Source organism: Leptodactylus fuscus, chromosome 9, assembly GCF_031893055.1.
Source record: "Leptodactylus fuscus isolate aLepFus1 chromosome 9, aLepFus1.hap2, whole genome shotgun sequence".
Taxonomy (NCBI): domain Eukaryota; kingdom Metazoa; phylum Chordata; class Amphibia; order Anura; family Leptodactylidae; genus Leptodactylus; species Leptodactylus fuscus.
In genome coordinates, this window is record NC_134273.1 from 82,272,015 (window position 1) to 82,293,279 (window position 21,265).

General features: G+C 47.0%; 3 protein-coding genes across 4 annotated transcripts in view; 2 read left to right on the forward strand and 1 right to left on the reverse strand.

Annotated features, from left to right (window-relative positions):
• The window catches only part of JAGN1 (jagunal vesicle mediated transporter 1), a 105,474-nt gene that overhangs the window by 34,366 nt on the left and 49,843 nt on the right, over positions 1 to 21,265 (forward strand). The gene's annotated exons all lie outside the window — the stretch shown is intronic.
• On the reverse strand, positions 3,017 to 10,519 carry TADA3 (transcriptional adaptor 3). Of its 2 annotated transcripts, none has more exons than XM_075286451.1 (9): positions 10,456 to 10,519; positions 8,976 to 9,198; positions 7,686 to 7,933; positions 7,003 to 7,108; positions 6,270 to 6,411; positions 5,735 to 5,838; positions 5,035 to 5,144; positions 4,719 to 4,904; positions 3,017 to 3,409 (listed from the first exon to the last, which is right to left on the reverse strand). In XM_075286451.1, the coding sequence occupies exons 1-9, from the start codon at positions 10,470 to 10,472 to the stop codon at positions 3,217 to 3,219; spliced, it is 1,329 nt and encodes a 442-aa protein (XP_075142552.1). In that variant the 5' UTR covers positions 10,473 to 10,519; the 3' UTR covers positions 3,017 to 3,216. The 2 variants fall into 2 exon arrangements, with proteins under 2 accessions (XP_075142552.1, XP_075142551.1); XM_075286450.1 differs by lacking the exon at positions 10,456 to 10,519 and adding an exon at positions 10,124 to 10,324.
• On the forward strand, positions 11,009 to 20,546 carry ARPC4 (actin related protein 2/3 complex subunit 4). Its single transcript, XM_075287553.1, has 6 exons — positions 11,009 to 11,110; positions 15,847 to 15,965; positions 17,730 to 17,841; positions 18,161 to 18,256; positions 18,815 to 18,985; positions 19,571 to 20,546. The coding sequence occupies exons 1-6, from the start codon at positions 11,108 to 11,110 to the stop codon at positions 19,574 to 19,576; spliced, it is 507 nt and encodes a 168-aa protein (XP_075143654.1). The 5' UTR covers positions 11,009 to 11,107; the 3' UTR covers positions 19,577 to 20,546.

Here is a 21,265-nt window from a genome sequence, read left to right on the forward strand (position 1 = left end):
CCAACACCCAATATTGTCTGTCTGTCTAACCCGTGTTTTGGGGTCTCCTCCCACTCTCATCCTGATAGTGACTGTAGATTGTGATCCCTATAGGGGACGGTGACTGACGATGTCTGTAGACGCTGCAGAATATGATGGCGCCATATAAAGAAGCAAATTCACACCGAGGATTTGGTAGAAAAAAGAAGAAGTTCAGGTAGATTCTGCCTGAGGAAACCCAGAATTTGACTTTGAGAGTTTAGTTTGCCCATAGCAGCCAATGAGATGACAGCCCTCCCCCATATATGGACAATTCCTTTAAATTAGAAGGATTCTCTCCTTTAGCCTGTGAGTGAGCAAGTGTTCGATTTCCCTGCAGCGCCACCACAGGGAAAATGAAGCATTACACATTGTCCCATTAAATCAATAGTCTTGTGTGTAAGGTACGGACGTGGCGGGTCCTCCAGTGTGAGGGGTGTGTTGTAAGGACTATCTATCTATAAGGACTCTATAAGGTTCCCACTGTGGATGGATTGCAGATTATTGGGTTATCTAGTGGTCCAGATTATCATGTAATGTGATGGCTGAGCCCCGGCCGGACAGTGATCCATCACAGCACACTGCCGTACCCAGAATTCCGGATTATTGGAAATCTGCACAGGAGCTACAGAAAACTAAAGGAAGTGTGCCACCTGGTGGCCAATTCTGATACAGCAGTATATAATCAAGATTATAATTACTATACAATGCAACTCAATCCATTAGACGGTACAGTACAAGGCCAAGGGTCGCCATCTTACTCTGGCAGCCTAGGCTTGAAGCATACACACAGGCAGAGTGTGTATATATATATATATATATATATATATGAATGACAATACCCAATTGCAGCAAGAGACATTTAGATTCTGGGTTTGTTTGCAATATGCAACCATGGAGACACATTGATCTGCATCGGTGCTGCATACACAAAACTAGATTTATTGTAGATGCATCATAAAGGTATACATAGAATGGCAATGCACTTCTGAGCCACATAGGGCCCCCATTCTTGTGATCTGTGGGGGTCCCAGCGGACAGATCAAACATCACGTATGCAAGAATACCCCTTTAATTCCCTAGCTATACATACAGACATAGACAGAGGACGCCGGCTCTAGACCAGACGGCCTCCCATTCTGAACAGACTTGTTATAGGTCCATTCCCTTATCAACAATGTAAGACAAAGGGGGACACATGCAGGAACCTACAAAGATTTAAGGATCAGCTTACCGAGAACTGTCTCCCCCCCCCCCTCATTTTCCGTATACTGTTTTTACCACCCACTCAGATAAACAGAGAATGATAGAATTTCAATAAACCCATATGTACATACGCAGGCTACACAGATGGCCATGTGTATACAGGAGGATGCACAAAAACAGCGGCAGACGGCCAAGTGTGTAAATATGTACTCAGCGCATCAAAGGACCACAGCGGGCCCGTCAGCAGATCCTGGATCAGGGAGAGTCTGCTATATGGGGGCCCATAGGAACAATGAGTCTACAACGATTACCCCCCCAGTGGATACAATCTGTCCTGGTCATGGGAGTGACACACGGGTGCATGGTATGTAGTATCGCGTGACCAGGACAGATCTGCATCACCTGGGTGTAAGTGACAGCAAGCAGAGATCCAGATTTTATAAATGAATGGAAAAATTACATAAGTTTTCATTACACAAAGATTGACATTTATTAGCTGGATCATTCAGAGAAGCCATATCTGGTCATACAGGATCGGCAGGTCACATGTGTTGGGGTAAGAGGGGACTTGCAGTGGTAGAGCTCTATACAAATGAATGGCTGACCACGTAACACATGGACTCACTGAGTCTGTTGGAGTGGGAAATGCTCTGCCATAGCAGGTCTTCATAGATGGCCCCTCTATATATCCATATACTCCAATATGGGATATATATAAAGGGCTCATCACTGTGAGACACTCCTTCAGGGAATAGGTCACATGATTAAACCGGATACCGGCCCCTGGGTCACTCCGGGTGGGTTCACAGATATCCTGGAACTCCCACACCCACCTTAAACAAATGCCGAGAATAAGTAAGGTAACTTAAAGTCCCTGGACAACCCCTTTAAGATCTCGTGCACCATTTGAGTCTCCCTATATGGGGCCTTGTAAAGATTCTGTCACCTCTATACGCCCCCATCTGAAGACATACCTTGGTTCAGTAGCGATGGGCGCAGTATTAGGCGGATGCACGGAGCCATGTGCCTTAAAGGAGAAGTAACTTAACCCCTGCCCTTGGCTTGTGACTAATATAGCCATGAATGGGGCTGAGCTGCAATACCTGACACAACCAGATTGCAGAAATAGCACTGTTTACCCCTTTTTGTTCAATGGTCTATGTAGATATTATGTGAAGTGGCGTTATGCTTCAGCCTGACGTAGAGGAGACAAGCATTTCTTTGTACCTTTCGCAGCGCTGGATGACAAGTAAAAGCCTCAGGGCTACAAAATGTCTCTGTAAGTGGAATGAAAGTAATCACAGCTGGATAAACACGACATCTGTCTGACGGCTGTACATGCTCTACAATACATGTGCCAACTGGAGGACGGCCGTGGTCCTTGCACCCCGGGCAACCAGTCACCTGCATAAAGGAACAACAAACTTAGGATATACATGGCAGCGCTGCCCAACCTATAGGGGGTGCAGAGGTAACTCTGGTGCAAGTGAAGCATAGAGCCAACTGCTGGGACCCACCAATCAGAAGAACGGGTGTTCTTTGTACCCCACTCTGATTGGAGCCGGTGCATTGGTGCCCTGTTCCACGCCGTGGGATAATATGGGGTAGCAGTGCGCCCATGTCACTTCTGTTCCATTCAGACTGTCCCTTGCACCTTCCCATTTTCATGGTGAGCAGGGGGTCTCAGCCGTCCGTAATTTTTAAAATGGGTGGAGGTCTCCTCATAAATGTCAGTTGACCCCTCCGCTGACGTAAATTGCTTTATTTTACCAATATTTTCTGAAAATCTCAACATCACTTACAGGTTGTTAGAAAAACAAAAAACCACAAACATGAGCAGAATAATAAAATAACACAAAGTGAACAAAAAACACTTGTAAAAGTTCCTTCTTCGCGACAACACAAAAAGTAGCGACGAATAATGACACTTCCACAATGGCGGAGCGGCTGGTTCTTCAAGTACATAAAAGGCGTCTTCCTTCCCCTCCCGGGTCACCCGTCTAACAGTTTTAATATACTTTCCCGTTCCTTCAGAGCCTTCCACGCCTGGTCCTTCTCCTTTTTTGTTGGAGTCCTTTTTTTCTGCCGTGCGGCCATGATCTTTCTGAATGCGTCCATAACCTCGTTGTCGGCCATGCGGACCCTGTGCCGGAGCTCCTGCTTGTTCATTTCTTCTTTTGCTAACCTGAGGGGGAGGATAAAGGATGAGGATTATTATAGATCTTGTATGGCGGACGGAGACGTCAAGGAGCAGCAGTGACACCGCGCCCCTAGAATAGTAGTCCGCTCACTTTGCCGCTAATCACAGCAGCTTCCTTAGTAGTCCAGTCACTTCCCTACTAGTCACAGCACCCGCGCCCCTCCATAGCCCACTAGTCACAGCAGTCTGACATGGCAAAATATTAACGAGAAATGTTAGATGTCATGGGTGAGATTCGGAGCCCTCTTAGTGCCGTCGCCCCTTAGCCTGTTGATTCTGGCGAGGAATGTTCCCATTCAGTTTAACGGTTGTTCCAAGCAATTGATAGCGATCCCGCTGCACAGCCCCCTTGATATTAAGGGGGGGGGGGGGTGGATCGGCACCAAATATTTGTCAGACTGGATTGTAAATGGGCACTCACCAAGCCAAAGACTCTTTTAGTAACACAGGACTGTGATATGGAGTCTCAATTCTGGGGTCAGCAATACTCGAGTTAAGGGGCTGAGGACCATTTACAGTTTGGACATGCACCACATCACTCCCAGCTATGTGAGTAACTGCAGCCAGCCCCAGTCACTTTAAAAGGAGCGATGCTGCAGTTTGCAGCAAGACTGAAGGGGATGCCATCGTGACTAAGGATCAATGGAGGTCCCAGAGGTCAGCCCCCCCCCCCACAATCATAAAAGGATGCCATATGATGAGGATAGCGATTTACGATGAATGGCAATCATTTAGGCCATGCCCCTTTTCAAGTAGGAGTAAGTGTTGGGTCAAATTCTCAAGATTGGTCACACAAGCTAGGCCCGGCTGTTTCGTTGAAGGCGGGACTGCCATTATACGCTGGGGTCCCCAAAGTATAACTATTGGAGGCTCTGGAAAGGGAGGGGGGGAAAATCAAGCAAACAAACAACTCACCTCTCCTGCTCCTCATCAGGCCTGCTGAATAATGTCAGGGACTGCTGAGACCTCTGACTGGGCCTCAGTGTTATGTGGCGTTGTGACATGTCGTCATGCTTGCATCGTAACACCAATCACAGGCCTCAGCAGTCCCGGACATTATTCAAGAGTAGTGTTGAGCGAATACGTCGCTTCCATAGGAATACATATTAGCGGCCGGCACAGATTCACAGCACTTAACCCCTTGGTGTTCGGCCGCTTACATGCATTCCTATGGGAGCGGAGGTATCTGACGAATACTTTGGAATACTATTCGCTCAACATTATTCAAAAGCCAAGAAGACGAAGCCCAATGTCAGAGCGCAGGGGAGGAGAGTACGCCGTCTGGTTCGGTTACCTGAGGAGTTCCTGTTTCTTGGCCCGGTTGTGAGCGCTGAGAGCCTTCAGTTCGGCCTGTCTCTTGCGGAGCTCGGCCAACACTTCATCTTCAGAGTCTTCCGCCGGCCGATCCTCAGACTCCAGCAGACCTTGCGCTATTAACTCTTCCTTAATTCGCACTTCTAAGGACTTTGTATGTGGGGCACTGAGAAGAAAATTATGAAGAACCTGGATTATATACAGGAGATCATTATACCTTATCCCTTTAGGGTGCTACCTGCTTTCCCTCCATAAAACGATATAGACGAGCATGAAGTAAACCGCATATTATATACCTGAATGGTTTCATCTGGCTTCGGGGCGACGTACTGGCTCCGTCCGTTCCAGACTCCTTCCCAGATATCTCAGGAATGGGGGAATCTTCAATTGGGGAAATGATGTTTTCCTGTGGGGAGATTCGAGACGGTAATAGGTAAACCTGAGTGACCGAGGGTAAATATAGCAGACCGGTCACATCTTGTACAGAGCCTACAAGTAGCCTAGGTTCACAAGTCCATGCGAGTGCCGGTTTCTTGGTCTGAACAACATTCTGGGAGAGGGACTCGTAGCGGTATAGTTATGTATGATGTTAGGGGTCACTGCCTCCAGGTAACATACTGTAATCATCAGGGGACAGGCTACGAAATCTGGACGTCACATGGACCAATATCATGGGTGCGGCTCAGTTGTTTGAATAGTGTCCCTTTGGCCTCCATCAGGTCAGTACTAGAAATGAGCAAGTACTGTTCGGATCAGCCGATCTGAACAGCACGCTCCATAGAGATGAATGGATGCACCTGGTACTTCCGCTTTGACGGCGGCCGGCCGCTTAACTTATCGGCTGATCCGAACAGTACTCGCTCATCTCTAGTCAGTACACTTTTTGGCAGTATGAAGTAGTTGTAGTAGCCTATGACTAATGTAGGCAATATGGGCATTGCAAGTCTACTGCGCCCCCTACTGGCACAGAGACAGAAAAAGACATAGGTCAGTTACCTCGACGAGAGCCTGCAGCAGACGCTGTGTCAGATGACCAAATGGGCAGCCGTCCTCTGGCTGGTCATGCTGGGATTCAGACTTCTTTAGCATGGAGTCCACATCTAGAAGCAGTCAATAAATACATCTTATGTGACCACTACGGGAGACTGGTTTAATGCAGAGAATTTACCACCATGTTACGGAAAAGCAGCTTTTTTGTTGCATTTTTTGAGCCAAAGTCTGGTGTCCGTCTGTATTCACCCTCATAACGGAATGACGGAAGAAAAAGTTGTGCAGGTTTTTTTTTCCTTTTGTTGCAAATGTAAACAACCATGATGGAAGAAAACTTCTGATGTGTTTTTTTACGTTAAAGGTTATAGGAACAGACGCAGGAGTGCAATGGATATTCATTTCATTATGGTAGTGTGAACATCCCCTGAAATTTATTTAATATAAAGGGTTTGTACAGAATTAGAAATTAAATAGAAAAAGGTTGAGATTTTGTTATTAGACTAATCTTCTTGCACCGCCATCAAGCAGTGGGAACTACTACCTTTAGAGTCCAGCTCGGTCAGTGGTCCCAGAGGTCCTTTCTTCTTGTCTCCTGCCATAGAGGCCCTGGCTCCATCCTTCTGTTCCTCCTGTAGATCCTCCTGAGCCCAGCGCTGGGAGTAATGTTTCCCAAGAGGTGGAATCTGGAAGAAGTGTGGAACATTATGGGCAAAGGCTTGACAACACGAGGTGCTAGGTTTATCCCTGGACTACCATTATGGAGATGCCATGGTAAAGCCAATACAATAAGATGTCCCGTCTCCTGTGCCAGGTGCCTCTGAGGGTTCCTAGGAACCTGCTCTAGACAATATTACATGTCATCGTGTCTTGACATTGTCAGATGACCTCGGCCATGAGAAGGATCAATTACCCCATGATTTACAGTTTCTGTACCATCTTTGAATAACACGCTTGGAATGTACATGACAAACACCATCTGACATCGCCTAAACGAACTGATGACCCAATACGTTCACAAAAGCGATGTGAGCAGAGACTCAGGTATACTTTATGTACTGATCATGGCTGGAGCAGGATATGATACGTGCTGGGAAAGAACATATACTGGTATAACAGGGCACAGCGTCAATGTGACAAGGTTGGGAACCTAAACTTACTCTTTGACCTGTTTTTAATCCACCATTGCAGGATGTTGCAGGTAACAAGTAAAGAGGCAGGAGGTGAGGACGCCGCTGTCCCTCTAATTACAATGTATGATAAATGGTGGGTCATACCTTGTAGTAGTCGGCCTCATCCTCCGGGGTCTTGAGAAGATCCTCCAGAACCTTGATCTCTTCTGCGGTTATGTCGGCACAATATGGTTCAACAGAAGCCCAAAATCTGAAAGGCGGAACAGAAAATGACGACAAGTTAGGCTAGGCGATTGTGGTGCAGATGTGAACATAACCTTACTGATATCAAATCAATCCATCTGGCTGATTGTATGAGACAGTGCACATTATATCAGCTAGCAGCATGTAATCGCACCATGCAACACAAGACATCACCCCAGCAGCACGTCTCCTATATGGCATCACATAATTATAGACCCTTTCTGTTCCCACAAAGTGATAGTTGCTCTCTTTAATCCTCTACACACTAAGATTTCCCTTATTGTGTTTCCCCCTAAAACTAATTCTTCCATTCGGCAATAACAGGGTCCTCCTTTATACACAAGCAGGGGTCTAGAAGCATCGGTTCAGCATACATACTGCAGCCTGAACCATCTTTATGGGACTGATGGAGATAGCAGAGGTATAGTCCATCGGTCCCATAAGGATGAATGCAGCGGCACCACCTATGCTCCAGTCATACTTTGACAACACAAGGCCCCATTTCTTGTGAGCAGATGCTCCCCTCCCTTTCCCCCCCCCTCAGGTAAACTCTCCATTAATCACAACCTATAACATGACTTTACCTGTTTGGGGCATCATTTTTGGGTATTCTGGGAACATCCACTGGATCATCTGTGAACTCATATTCCTGGATTTTTGGCTGTAAGTTTCTGGACTTGGGTCTTCCTGGGCCGGTTCCGGATGCGTGACTTCCTTTACCGTCCAGCTTTGGCTTTTTGGGTTTGTGTTTCACGGGTGTTCCCGGCTCATGCTCCTTTCCAAGCTTTAAGAACCTGCGGTCTCCTTTCTTATCCTGCCAGTCTGTCAAGATCTGATAGCAAACATGATAAAAGACATTGAGATGCCAACTCCTATGTAAGCTGCAGCGACTGGGTCTTGCCAGGTATAGCCAATTTACTCCTGTTTTCATGATTGCTTCGGGTCCCAGTGGGCCGATCCCAATGATCAGGCCCTTACCTCTTATCCTGTAGGTAAGGTATAATTTTAAATAATTGGAAAAACCTCTTGAAGGAGCTGTCCAAGACCCAGGCATAAGGGATACTGATGACTTCTCAATGGATAAGTCATCAGCACCATATTGGTAGGGGTCTGACACCTGGACCCTGCACTGATCAGTTGCTGAAAGCAGCCTTGCACCTACTCAAGTGAATGGGAGCAGAGCTGCAGATCCCCAGCACCACTACTACAGTGTACAGAGCCTGAAGCTGTATACAGTAGACAGAGATATACACAGTAGCTGTGACACTAGGGAAATGCAGCTCTGCTTCAATAAGAGCAGCCATATACCTTGTATTCAGCTTCTGGCAGCCAAATCAGCTGATTGGTGAGGTGCTCGGTTGTGTTTTCCATAGTATGTGCATGCGATTTATTAAAATCCCATACAAGTCACCGTAACCCACTGCAAATGTGCAACATGTGGCTCTGGGCTTAGAGGGAGTTTTCATCCCCCCAGGATTTGTCATAGTCATAGTATGTGATACGTCAGGGTCTAGAGGCTGTTAATGGATGGAGGGGGTTGCAGTGCTGCGCCTATTCACGTAAGCAGCAGCCCCATTCACAACCGCAGCTCCAGCCATCCACAAGCAGCAGATCTGTGCAGGCTCTGGGTGTTGGACCGTAACAGATTACACACGTATATTAATGACCTATCTTGTGATGAGGTTGTCAGTATGAAAAAGCAACTTAAGGCCTCAGTGAAAAAGCGCTGCAGGAAAAACCCAAAATGCAAACGCATCCTGGTTTTTTCCATAGTGCTGGCATTATACCTACCAATGCTAATGTTACCGGCGGTATAATGACATGCTACGATTAAACTGGACACCTCTGGACTGTTCCTTCCTCCTCCTCCTTACCTGTGTCTCTGCTTCTAAGACACGAAGTCGTCGACTCGCTGAGGACAGAAGCGTCTCTAATTCTAGCTGAAGTGTGTCCAGCTCCTCAATGCCGATGCCATCATCTTCAGAGCGGGAGAGCACGGCCGTGTAGCGGGGGCAAAGCTTCACATGGTCTACCGACTTAAACTCATGGAACTGCAGCGGGCAATCTTTTAACTCGCTCATGTTGGCACCTGTCAAACTAAAGAAGAAAACAATGATGAAGTCACAGAGGACGGTCACTCCCCACCACGACCTCCACATTCTAGGAGTCTTTGCACTTGCAAGATCTTTGCTTGCTGTCAGTGTATGACCACCATGAACTAATTCTGCTCTAAGCTGAACATGCGATACAATTGTATCCAGACCTGACGGCTGACTACAATCCATCAGTGCGGTCTGTCCTCTAACGTTTACACCTTAGAATTTGGTGCCAATGCAAGAGTCGGTGCCAAATTCCAGCCCAATTCTCTGTCCCATTGTTTCATGAGACAGATCGTGTGAAATTTGAATGCAAAAAAAGCCATATCCCATGCATTAGAAGTTTTTCATCACCGCCATAGCTTTAAGTAGCCCATCACTTAGTTTGGGAAGAGGGTAAGAGCATTGCCATAGTGAATAACCGTCATATAGATCCACAGCAATGCAAACTCAATGTAAAAACCAGAGGATGTGTGAAGTATAGAACCCCTGCACCAAAACACACCTGCTCGCAGCTTCCCTGGGGTATAAACTCTTTGCACAAATGTTTAGAAAGTGCAATACAATGTTCTGTGCTAAATTGCAGCAAAATTGCAGCATCCTGCATGACCTGACTGCATAGTCTGAACAGACCCTTATTATAAATCCATTCCACAGGGCTGACAACAGGCCCACAACCTGGCAGATGTCACCTCGTAGCCCCCAGTGTTAGTTCCACAAGGTGCACCATTATTGGGGAAGATTTTGCAACATTTGGGTAAAGGAGCAGCTGCTCATGGCAACCAATGAGGTTCCAGCTCTCCCAGCGTTATGTAACGGATTGCTATGGGTAACTGCTCCACTTTTGCACTGCTTTTCCTTGATTCCTGCCCCCCGCTGTGTGCAGGGAACCCCCTGAGCCCAGCACAATGCAGACTACTACTCACATTCATTCAGTACACACAGCTGTACGGCGCAGCCACTACCCAGCAGGCAGGCCTTCACTACGCTGCCATCACAGCTTCACCCAAGGCCAACCCCCGGCTCCTCGGTTTTTCTCCGCCTTTTATACTCCCGAGCCCGGCAGGTGGCAGCGCAGAGCTGTCCGAGGCCCGTGTGCGGTCCTCTAACTAACCGGGGCCGTGGAAGACACCATTCACTGGCGCCATGGGGGGAGCCTTGGACAACGAAAACGTATTATAGAGGGATTAACAACCCTTCGCTGTATAAATAATAAACACCATAACGAATTACATCTCAATAGATACCAAGGTATTACCTAACATCCAACTTCATTATCACTGTATCTTATCACGCCTTATTGTGAATAAATGGTACAGTCCACCAACACCTCAGTGAGGGCTGGTTTGGAGTAAGACGGATCCTATTGGAGTAGAGGGGAGTTGCGCTTTCATAACATGCAAAAATACAATGAAAATTATTTATACTGGATTATTATCTGCATCGTTTATTTATAAATGTGATGACTGTCTATGTATAGGTCTAGCTGTCACAACAATGGAAAATACGGAACTTTTTGTCTGCCTTAGAACATAAACACCCCTATTTGTTGATGATGGTTTCCTCTTCGTGCATTCCATATTCCCTAATATGGTGAGAAGCTTAAAAGACGCAACCATTTTGTCTGTAGAGGGTGGTCACGTGAGATAATGACATGTAATCTCAGATCATGCGCAGGCCTCTATGAGAATGTGATGGCAGTGATGTATTATACGTTCAGAATGATGTGTGCGGCGGCTCTAGGTTATTATTTGGACGTATTGGTTTGATATGAAATTATGTTCGCGCTTTACACAACCCCTACTTGATGCATGGTTTGGTCCGATGGCTGACTGTCTCTCTGTGAGGGGGAAGCGATCTACTGCGCAGGTGCAGAGCTGTCACTTCCGCTATCGGGAGATACCGGAGCGATGGTGAGTGAGTCGGGGAGGTTCCCTGTTCGGTTACCGGCCGGGTTACGTGTCTAGTTGTGGACTTGTTTGCCCTGTGGGTACCCGGTGGAGGCTTAGGCGGGAGCTGTCAGGGCTAGGCCGCTGTGAGGGAGTGGGAGCGGCCCTGGGGTGGGTGAATCAACCGGTGGAGGGCGGAGGCCGCCTGGGGAGTGTGCACAGGACAGATCCCGGGCCGGGGCCTCCTGCTCTGCGGCCATAGACCTGACTGTGTACCCCTAGGTGAGGGGGGTCTATAGTGTGGTGGTCGCACAGCGTCCTCTGCAGGTCTGTCCCTTGTATTGCACAATCCTACAGCAGCCAGGAAGTCAGTAGTGCAGTCTGCTCCCTGCTCGCCCTGCACTAGCGATACATCGCTGCACTAAAATACATTTCCTTTTGAAATCCAAGAATGACATAAGTCTTAAGACGTGCACGGTGAATAAACGGGGGCGTCTGGAGTCACATGACGCAAACTCGGCATTACGTAAAAGAAGTCAATGAAAATCTTATGCAGCACTTGGGCTTTCCATAGACTTCTATTTACATCCCCCCCCCCCATGTGAACAAACAGCGTAATGGAGGGGCCATGCATAGGACTTACAGAGAAGAGCAGCGTTAGGCTGTATGTACATAGATGATGCACGTATGTAATAGCTGTTATCGGCCAGGGAGAGGCGCCGTCTGTCTCCTGATATTGTTGGTTGTGCTGATTTGGTACGTGTTCACACTCTGCATGTAAACGAGAATGTATTTCTTTTTATTGACTGTAAACGGAGATCTTGAAAAGCAAAGTTACAGAGTGAAATCAAATGTATATACAGCTTTAAAGGGGGGACACTAAGGATAGGGCTACACGGGGAGGACACTAAGGAGAGGGCTACAAAGGGGGGACACTAAGGATTGGGCTACACGGGGGGGGGGGACACTAAGGATAGGGCTACACGGGGAGGACACTAAGGAGAGGGCTACAAAGGGGGGACACTAAGGATTGGGCTACATGGGGGGGGACACACTAAGGATTGGGCTACACGGGGGGACACTAAGGAGAGGGCTACAAAGGGGGGACACTAAGGATTGGGCTACACGGGGAGGACACTAAGGATTGGGCTACACGGGGGGACACTAAGGAGAGGGCTACAAAGGGGGGACACTAAGGATTGGGCTACACGGGGAGGACACTAAGGAGAGGGCTACAAAGGGGGGACACTAAGGATTGGGCTACACGGGGGGGGGGGACACTAAGGATTGGGCTACACAGGGGGGCACTAAGGATAGGGCTACACGGGGGGACACTAAGGATAGGGCTACACTAAGGATTGGGCTACACAGGGGGGCACTAAGGATAGGGCTACACAGGGGGGCACTAAGGATAGGGCTACACGGGGGGACACTAAAGATAGGGCTACACTAAGGATAGGGCTACAGAGGGACACACTAAGGATAGGGCTACATGATATTTCTGGCCGTGACTCCTTCACTAATGTAAATGATTGGAGTGACATCCTTGCGGTGACTTCTAGTCATTATTGGACATCATGGTTGTTACATCGTCCAGATCACAATCCGTTCCCTTACAGTAATGGAGGCGTTGCGGCCAATGTTGACACATAGCAATAACCTTATGAAGTATTCACAGTACTCTAGTCCGATAGATGCGGGTCACATAGTTAGGACAGTACTGACACCCCACCACCACCACCTGACTCACTGTGGGGACTCCCTGTGTGACTCTTGGTAAATCCCATGTGTGGTTATATGTTACAGTATATGGAATACATGCCTGTGGAGAAGGTGCGGCGTTCTGTGTGTATTCGCCCTCTGCAGACTCCATGGCTTGGACTTGTTGTAGTTCCATGTTCTTGTTATAGACGTCTTGAGATCCTTATATCAGCACCTTACACGGTATGACCACTCTTGCCGTGGAGCTTTAGGGAGTTTCCAGGCCCCAAACCAAAAATTGCAGCATAGGGAAGGAGTTACAATAAAAATAAAAAATAATAATAAAAACAAAAACTTTCACCCCCTCCTCCCCCCCCCCCCCCTCCGCTCATTTTTGTTTGGGACCTGGAAACCCATTACCATGGTGCTGATCCTCTGAGGTGCAGCCGATATCTTATTTATTATTGATGCCGTTGCTTTCTCTTGTCTGTCTCCGATATAATAATTAGATGCCACATATTATATACCAGGGGTGTAGTGATGTCACTTTATGACAGATCTTGACCATGAAGGTATATAGCGCTGGTTTAGCATTGCAGACCCTTCCTAGTGTCCCCTGCACATCAGTGCTCCTGGCCGTGCAGGATCTGCAGCACAGCTCTATTGAAATAAATGGGCCTGACCGGAGTTATTTGCATATCCAGGTTCCTGGGAACATCTCTCTGCAGGTAAACTTTGGCAGGCTATACAATGCAGGATTAATAGGGGTCAGATCTAGGAACCCTTTGGATGTCTTGTTATTATGGGATGACTGCTTGGTAAGTTTTCATCCTTACAACCTGGCTGGTTTTATAGGGAATGTGCTGTGAGCGGGCAGGGAGGGGTCTGTGGGTTGCTGCAGATGGTATTTCCATGTTGTGTCCAGGCTTGTCTTATGCCCAGGAGCAAAACCTGGGAAGTTTATCCGAGTCGGCGTGTGAAATCCATAGCAGATAAGGTTCTTGCCATCCACATTACTCAGGCAGGGGTTTGTATGGTAGTATTCACACTGTGCTGGCTGCTGTTTGTTGTTTCTGTTACCTCTGACCTTAGGTTAGGTTCATATGTAACCTACATGCAAAGTTCAGTAACGTTGCAGATGCTGCTGGGCTATCTCTCTATATGGCTGTTATACGGAGGGGGGGTCCTGATCAGGCAGGACCTCCGTGTAATCCAGAATGAGGACATCTTTCCTGCCCAGGTTGTCCCCAAGGATGGCTATTTATCTGAATGCAGTACTAGATCTCACCTGCAGGGGGTAAATCATGGCTGCAACTGTCTTTGGCAAAATCGGCTCTTTGTTAGGGGTACCAGGAGAGGGTCTCTGGGTGATCGGCTGATCATCATTCTGAAAGGGGTTGCTTATGGTGAGTCAACCCCTTTGAGATTATTTCACACGCTCCAGTCCCATCCAAAGCAGCATTCAAATGTTGTCAGATTCCAGGACTTGTATATTGATAACGTAGGGGGTCGGGACCCCCACAAATCAGCTGTGTGACGTGGCTGCACCACACTCAAGGTCTGCCGTCTCTTCCCTGTGCTGATATCCTGTTCATTGGTCACATGGTACAGCAGCAGCTCAGTCCCATTCCAATGAATGCCAAGTACAGCAGCTGGGTGTTGGACCCCCCCCCCCCCCCCCAACCTATCCTGAATCCCAGAAAAACACCCCTTTAATACTGTCGCCCTCCGTTATACTAATATACATAGACGTCAGATGAGTAGCCGCTTCCTATGTGCAGTCTGACATGTTACTGGCCATGACTCGGTCACCCCTTCCTCTGATGCCGCCCTGTGTACCCCTCTGAGCCCCCATTTCTTGACTCTGGGGTCAGTACTCAGGATGGATGTTTCTGGAGTCGGCCGGATCTGCTTTGAGCATCTTTTTCCCATTAGGTAACACGTGGGATTAAAATAAAAAGAGGAAAAAAAAAAAAAAAACCTCCATTCCAGCCGGGCCGATCAGACTCCAGAAATAGATGTGTGCGGTCACGTTATTGCTGAGGCTCGGCAGGAAAGGTGAATTATCTCCAGCTATAGAAGAACGGCAGGAGCTGCCGGGAAACATTAAAGGGGCGTCGCAAGATTCTTCCCTCTCCCTGAGTGCCAGCTATTGTTATCTGTTATCAGCCGTCGGTCTGTAGAGATGCGTGGAGCGTTTGGCGCTGATATCTCTCCACTGTCAGAAATGCTCCGTATACTCCATATATAGATGATGTATGAAACAGTTCACACTTCTCAGCGGTGGAATAGGCTTTATGGGAAGTGATTTGCTAATAAGTAACGATCTGCCATTGTACTTCATATTGTTATCTGTGACTTGTTAGGTTTATGGCAGGGTGTGTACTGGGACCTGTGTGTGTAACACTCCCATCATCTAGGCCGATAATACTCCATTGTCCGCCTCTGCTACATCTCAAATGGAGACGTAGAGATTGTTGGCTTGGCTCTCCTTCAGATATTGTGGAACTACAACTCCCAGCATGCACCATTGCTTTGCTGTTCTTGAAACTGCCATAGAAGTGAAACTACAACTCCCAGCAGGTTTCGGGTTGCTGACCTCTGATCTAAGGATCGGTTCACATTGGCGTTCAGGGAGTCCGCTTGGGACCCTCCCGAATGGAAACCTATATGCATTAAAAAGCCGCTACCTAAGAAACCACATGGACCCCAAGTGGAAACCCGAACGCTGATGTGACCCGGGCCTAAGGTGATCAGTCTGGCCATACACTTCTAATAGGCAGGTGCCCACTGACCCGACTATTCCCCCTGCTAATACCTAAATGGGGATGGGGTGGGAAGCTTCTGGCTGGGCTTTATTTTCCTCCCGCCCCCCCATATGCATTAGCGGGTCGCTTGGTTTGGCCAATGCCCATATTTTGTCTATGGCCATTTCCTTTTATTACCCAGCGACCCCCCCATCACTTCCTACTATTCAGTAGATGTGCTTATTGGATGATGCCGTATCTGTTGTCTTGCGCAATTTCTTAACCTCCATCTTGTTTCGTTCTCTTTTCCAGTCTGCCACACTTCGCCCGTACCTCAACACAGTCCGCGCCACCTTACAGGCGGCGATGTGTCTGGAAAACTTCTCGTCGCAGGTGGTGGAAAGACATAACAAACCCGAAGTGGAAGTAAGGTAAGGGCAAGTTCTGCTTTCATGACACAGAACAGGGATTTAACTCACATCTGCCATCTTTGTAGAATTTTTTTGGTCTCATTTTTCCAACCCCAAATGGATTTTACTTGCTGATGACCTACCACAGGATCGATCATCGGTATCTGGGATCTATTAGGGGCTGACACCCTAGAGCAGGGATAGGGAACCTTCGGCTCTCCAGCTGCTGTGAAACTACAACTCCCAGCATGCTCCATTCACTTCCATGGAAGTTCCAAGAACAGCAGAGCAAGTATGCATGCTGGGAGTTGTAGTTCTGTAACAGCTGGAGAGCCGAAGGTTCCCTACCCATGCCCTAGAGGATCGTAGAAGTTTGTTTGTAGAAGTGCTGCCTCCTAACTACTTACTAATTACATTGTACAATGGCTTTGCTTGGTATCTCAGCTCAGCCCCATTCACTTGACTGGGACTGAGCTGCATTCAGGCCACGTGAACGATGAATGTGACGTCACTGAGGGTATGTGGCCATTGCTTCAGACGGCTAATTCATGGAGGTCTGGGGTATCAGGCCGCCGCTTATCGTCAATTGATAAAGCCTGGAAAATCCCTTTAAGGAGGTCAATTATAGCACACATAGTCTCTGGCTTCCAGAAAAGCTCAGTGATTTCCGTCGGCGCCCCCGCACACAGTCACTCTCCTCAGGTCACAGTTTGTCCAAACTGGACGCAACCCCTTTACCACAATGGCCGTCCCTGCCGGGAACACGTCTGTAATCACGGTAATTATCGGCACCGTGGCTGAGATGGATTACTGCTCGCTACTCCCCCAGATTTATGTCTCAAAAGAAGGGAACCAAAGTGTTCACGAATAGATGACAGCTTGTTGCCATGGGAGCTGTGACGTGGGGACACGGTGCTTCCTTTTAGGAAGAAGGAACCAGAGAGGTTCTTAAAGGAGAAGTGTCTTGGAGCAGGAGACTGTTGGTTGTTCAGCTCTACAGGCCGTGGATTGAATGTCTTTATGGGCTAGATATGGCCTCCGTATACATTCTAGGTCTGGAGTTCTTCCCTTTAAGAGGGATTCCTGGGGTTATGTGATCATAACTTATCCTTAGGATGGGTCATCAGTATGTGATCACTGGGGGTGCAACACCCAGGACCCCCAACAATCGGCAGGATGAAGAGGCCTCTTCTGAATACCAAGTGTAGTGCATAGGGACTGAGCACGGCACAGGGATAAGGCCGGAGTCCTAAGGATAGGTCATCAATAAATAAGTCTCCTTTAAAGGGGTTGTCCCAGTATAGACAACTATCCACGGAACAGGGAATGAGTGCCAGACCGGTTGAGGTCCAGCCATTGGGACTTTGCAGCAAACAGGTTGAAAGCAGGGCCCGCTGCTAGGAATAATAGGCAATTTTGACTCACCACTACAGGACATCGGTGTCCTTAGCCTAAAACCGTGCTATTCCCCTTCATTCTTGGGGTCAGCGAGGGTCCCGGCAGTCACAAATAACATAAAGTGATGGGGTATCCTAGTAATAATAATACATTTTATTTATATAGCGCCAACATATTCCGCAGCGCTGTACAATTTGTAGGGTTCAAATACAGACAGAAAGATACATTACAAAGAAAGTCATTTCACACAATGGGACTGAGGGCCCTGCTCGCAAGAGCTTACAATCTATGAGGTAGAGGGGGTGACACAAGAGTAATACATAGAGTCCTGCACCCTCTATGTAAAGCACTTACAGCGTTTCTTACAATCTCTGTCTCCTTTTGCAGGAGTAGTAAAGAGCTGCTCTTACAGCCAGTGGTTATTAGCAGGAACGAGAAGGAGAAAGTGTTGATTGAGGGATCCATTAACTCCGTGCGTGTCAGCATTGCAGTGAAACAGGTGAGTTACCTGATCGATGGTGCAGAGCTGAGGCCTCCAACCTCGGACTACAACTCTTAGTACGGTCGGAGACCAATGGCGTGGAGAGATAATGTCCAGCTCCTCCTAGTCACTTGTCATATATCTGGTTACCACTAGGTGGCCTCTGTACATGCAACATTCCCCCAGCCCGTCCGTGCAGACAGGAGTGGGCCTAGACGGGTGGAGGGGTCACGTGATTATTTTCCCCCATGTCCAGTAGTTTATATATATTTTCTCTGCAATTAACTGAATTCGTTTCTATTCATTTACTGTCTTTTATTGTGTTTTATTCCTTTAGGCCGATGAAATTGAAAAGATTTTATGTCACAAATTCATGCGCTTCATGATGATGAGAGCGGAAAACTTCTTTATCCTGCGCAGAAAGCCAGTAGAGGTAAGAGGCGTGAATGACCCTGATGTAAGCGGCAAATGCGGGCTGACGTCACGTATGTAGACTTGTGCAGATCTGCAGCCTTTTACAGGGCCTTGTATGTCCAACAACCCAATCCTTACCAGTAACTGAGCAGTGGGGTCCGACCCCCGGACCTGTCACGATCAGCTGATCTGCCCACCTAGTACTGCAGTAATAAGAGCAGAGCTGGTTCCAGTACCCGGACCTCGGGCACACACAGGGCAGGTGGATCAGCTCATTGGTGCAGGGGTCAGGGGTCATCACCACCAATCAGATACTGATGTCCTATACTATGTATAGATTGTTCGTATATAAATATTCGCCCCTTTAATCCCGATCCTGTTCTTGCTCCTGCTTGCTGTGTACGGCCGCCGCTCCCGTGTAACACTTTCCGCAGTCGTCACCGTGTCATTCCAGGCTGTTCAGCGCTCACGCAGGGCGCTGTTCTCCATCGGAGCTGCCTGACGCGTGGGTGTAATTCACACCATCCATCTGATTGGGATCGGTGTGTAAAGAGCCAGTTTTTCCTCTCGTTTCCAGGGATACGACATCAGCTTCCTGATCACAAACTTCCACACGGAGCAAATGTACAAACACAAGCTGGTCGACTTTGTGATTCATTTTATGGAGGAGATCGACAAGGAGATCAGTGAAATGAAGCTGTCAGTCAACGCTAGAGCCCGTATTGTAGCCGAGGAGTTCCTTAAGAATGTAAGAGCAAAGCACGAGGAGTGTCTGGTGTCTGGAGGGCGCACATTGGGGTTACAGCCCCCCCAGGGTAGCAGCTATAGAGAGATGTCCAGGTGTGGGTAGCTGCTTGCACCCCTAATGGTCCGGAGAGGGGTTTTGTGTTTGGTTGAGACCTGACCGCATGCTCATGTAATTTTAATATGGAGGTTGCATATATGTGCATGAAATAAAGCAAGTGCACACACGCCCCCTATAGGTTGGCATTGATAACTGCAGTCTAGTACATGCACACATGCTCAGTCACTCTCTCTATAATCAGGTCTCAGCATAGTCTTCTGCCTGTTTATTGCAGGGCGACCAATAAGAACAACTCTCTGCCCTGCTTGTCAGGAAGGAGCAGAGTCTGTACAGTAGGGGGCAGTATAGCTGATTCCTTAAGCAGGAGATTTAAGAGGGCGCCCCCAAAAAGACACACATAAATGATGAACTTCTTTGTAGCTCAGGACCCCCCCCCCCGTATGACCGTCACCTGGCTGTCTCTATCTATGAGGTTCTTCTATACCAGATCCCGCTCTAACCTTTGCTCCTTCTCCATCTGTTTTGCAGTTTTAAAGAAGGTTTTCGGACGGCGGATGTGACTCCCTCATTTTGCTCCTGGATCTCTGCACCACTGCCCAACGTGGCGGGGAATAAAAGGGCGGAGGGAGGGGGCTTGCATTTAGGTGCAGGATTAAGGAAACGGTGAATGTCTGTCAGGTAGACCTCAGGGGGAAATGTACATGGCATTTACCTTCATTCCAAATTCCCCCACAGGATGGGACAGAATATTTTTATTGTTATTTTGAGAGAAAATTTATGTGCTTGTCTGAACCTGTAACCTTTAATTTTTTTTATTTTTTTTTCCCTTTTTTCTTCCATTTTTTTTATCGCTTTCGTTTCCATTTTCTTTCGGCAGTTTCTACAAAAGAAGGTCCTTAAAGTGATTTTCAATAAGTGCCCAAAACTGGAACCTTCAGTGGCACTGAAGGGGTTACTCTCGAGTGCATTATCCGCTATCTCTCTCTCTCTGTCTCTCTCTCCATTCCCTTCTCCCCTTAGTGATTTAGGTTTTTTTTGGGGGGAAAGCAAAGTCGACCAAGGATTGAGTGCACAATACACAGCCTGGTGCATGTATTGTAAGCTGCAGGCAGTCTTCCTGCCCTACGACAAGCCTGTTAGCGAGACGGTTCATGGTTTTTATGGATGACACCTATATACGGCAGCCATCTTATCCAGAGGTACTGTAAGGCTTACCGTACTGCCCGGCCTCACTCACAACTGTAAAAAGGGAGGTCATGAACCCGCAGCTTCCACACGTCAGGAAGCCTCTGTCTATATTCCACTCCATACAGACTTTTGCCAAATCACACGGTTTATCTCATGACAGTATAACTGAGTTGTAAGAGCACTGGTCCTCCTACCAAAACACCATGAAATTGGCAATCTTCAAAAAGAACAAAAAAAAATTATATTCTGTATCTTCTGCTTTTTTTGCACTTAATGTAGATTTTTCTTATTCAAAAATAAAGCCTTTTGTCCTGTCTGTGCGAGTTTTGTCTCATTATGGACTGCGTATAGAAAAAATTATTGTGTTTTATGGACCACGTGAAGCTTCTCCCTAAACACCCCAACCTGTGCTTGAGAAGAATATAACTACTATAATACTGCCCTCTATGTACAAGAATATAATTACTATAATACTGCCCCCTATGTACAAGAATATAACTACTATAATACTACTGTTATGTACAAGAATATAACTACTATAATACTACTGTTATGTACAAGAATATAACTACTATAATACTACTGTTATGTACAAGAATATAACTACTATAATACTACTCCTATGTACAAGAATATAACTACTATAATACTACTCCTATGTACAAGAATATAACTACTATAATACTGCCCCCTATGTACAAGAATATAACTACTATAATACTACCTACTATGTACAAGAATATAACTACTATAATACTACTCCTATGTACAAGAATATAACTACTATAATACTACCTACTATGTACAAGAATATAACTCCTATAATACTGCTCCTATATCCAAGAATATAACTACTATAATACTACTACTATGTACAAGAATATAACTACTATAATACTGCTCCTATATACAAGAATATAACTACTATAATACTACTCCTATGTACAAGAATATAACTACAATAATACTACTCCTATGTACAAGAATATAACTACAATAATACTACTCCTATGTACAAGAATATAACTACTATAA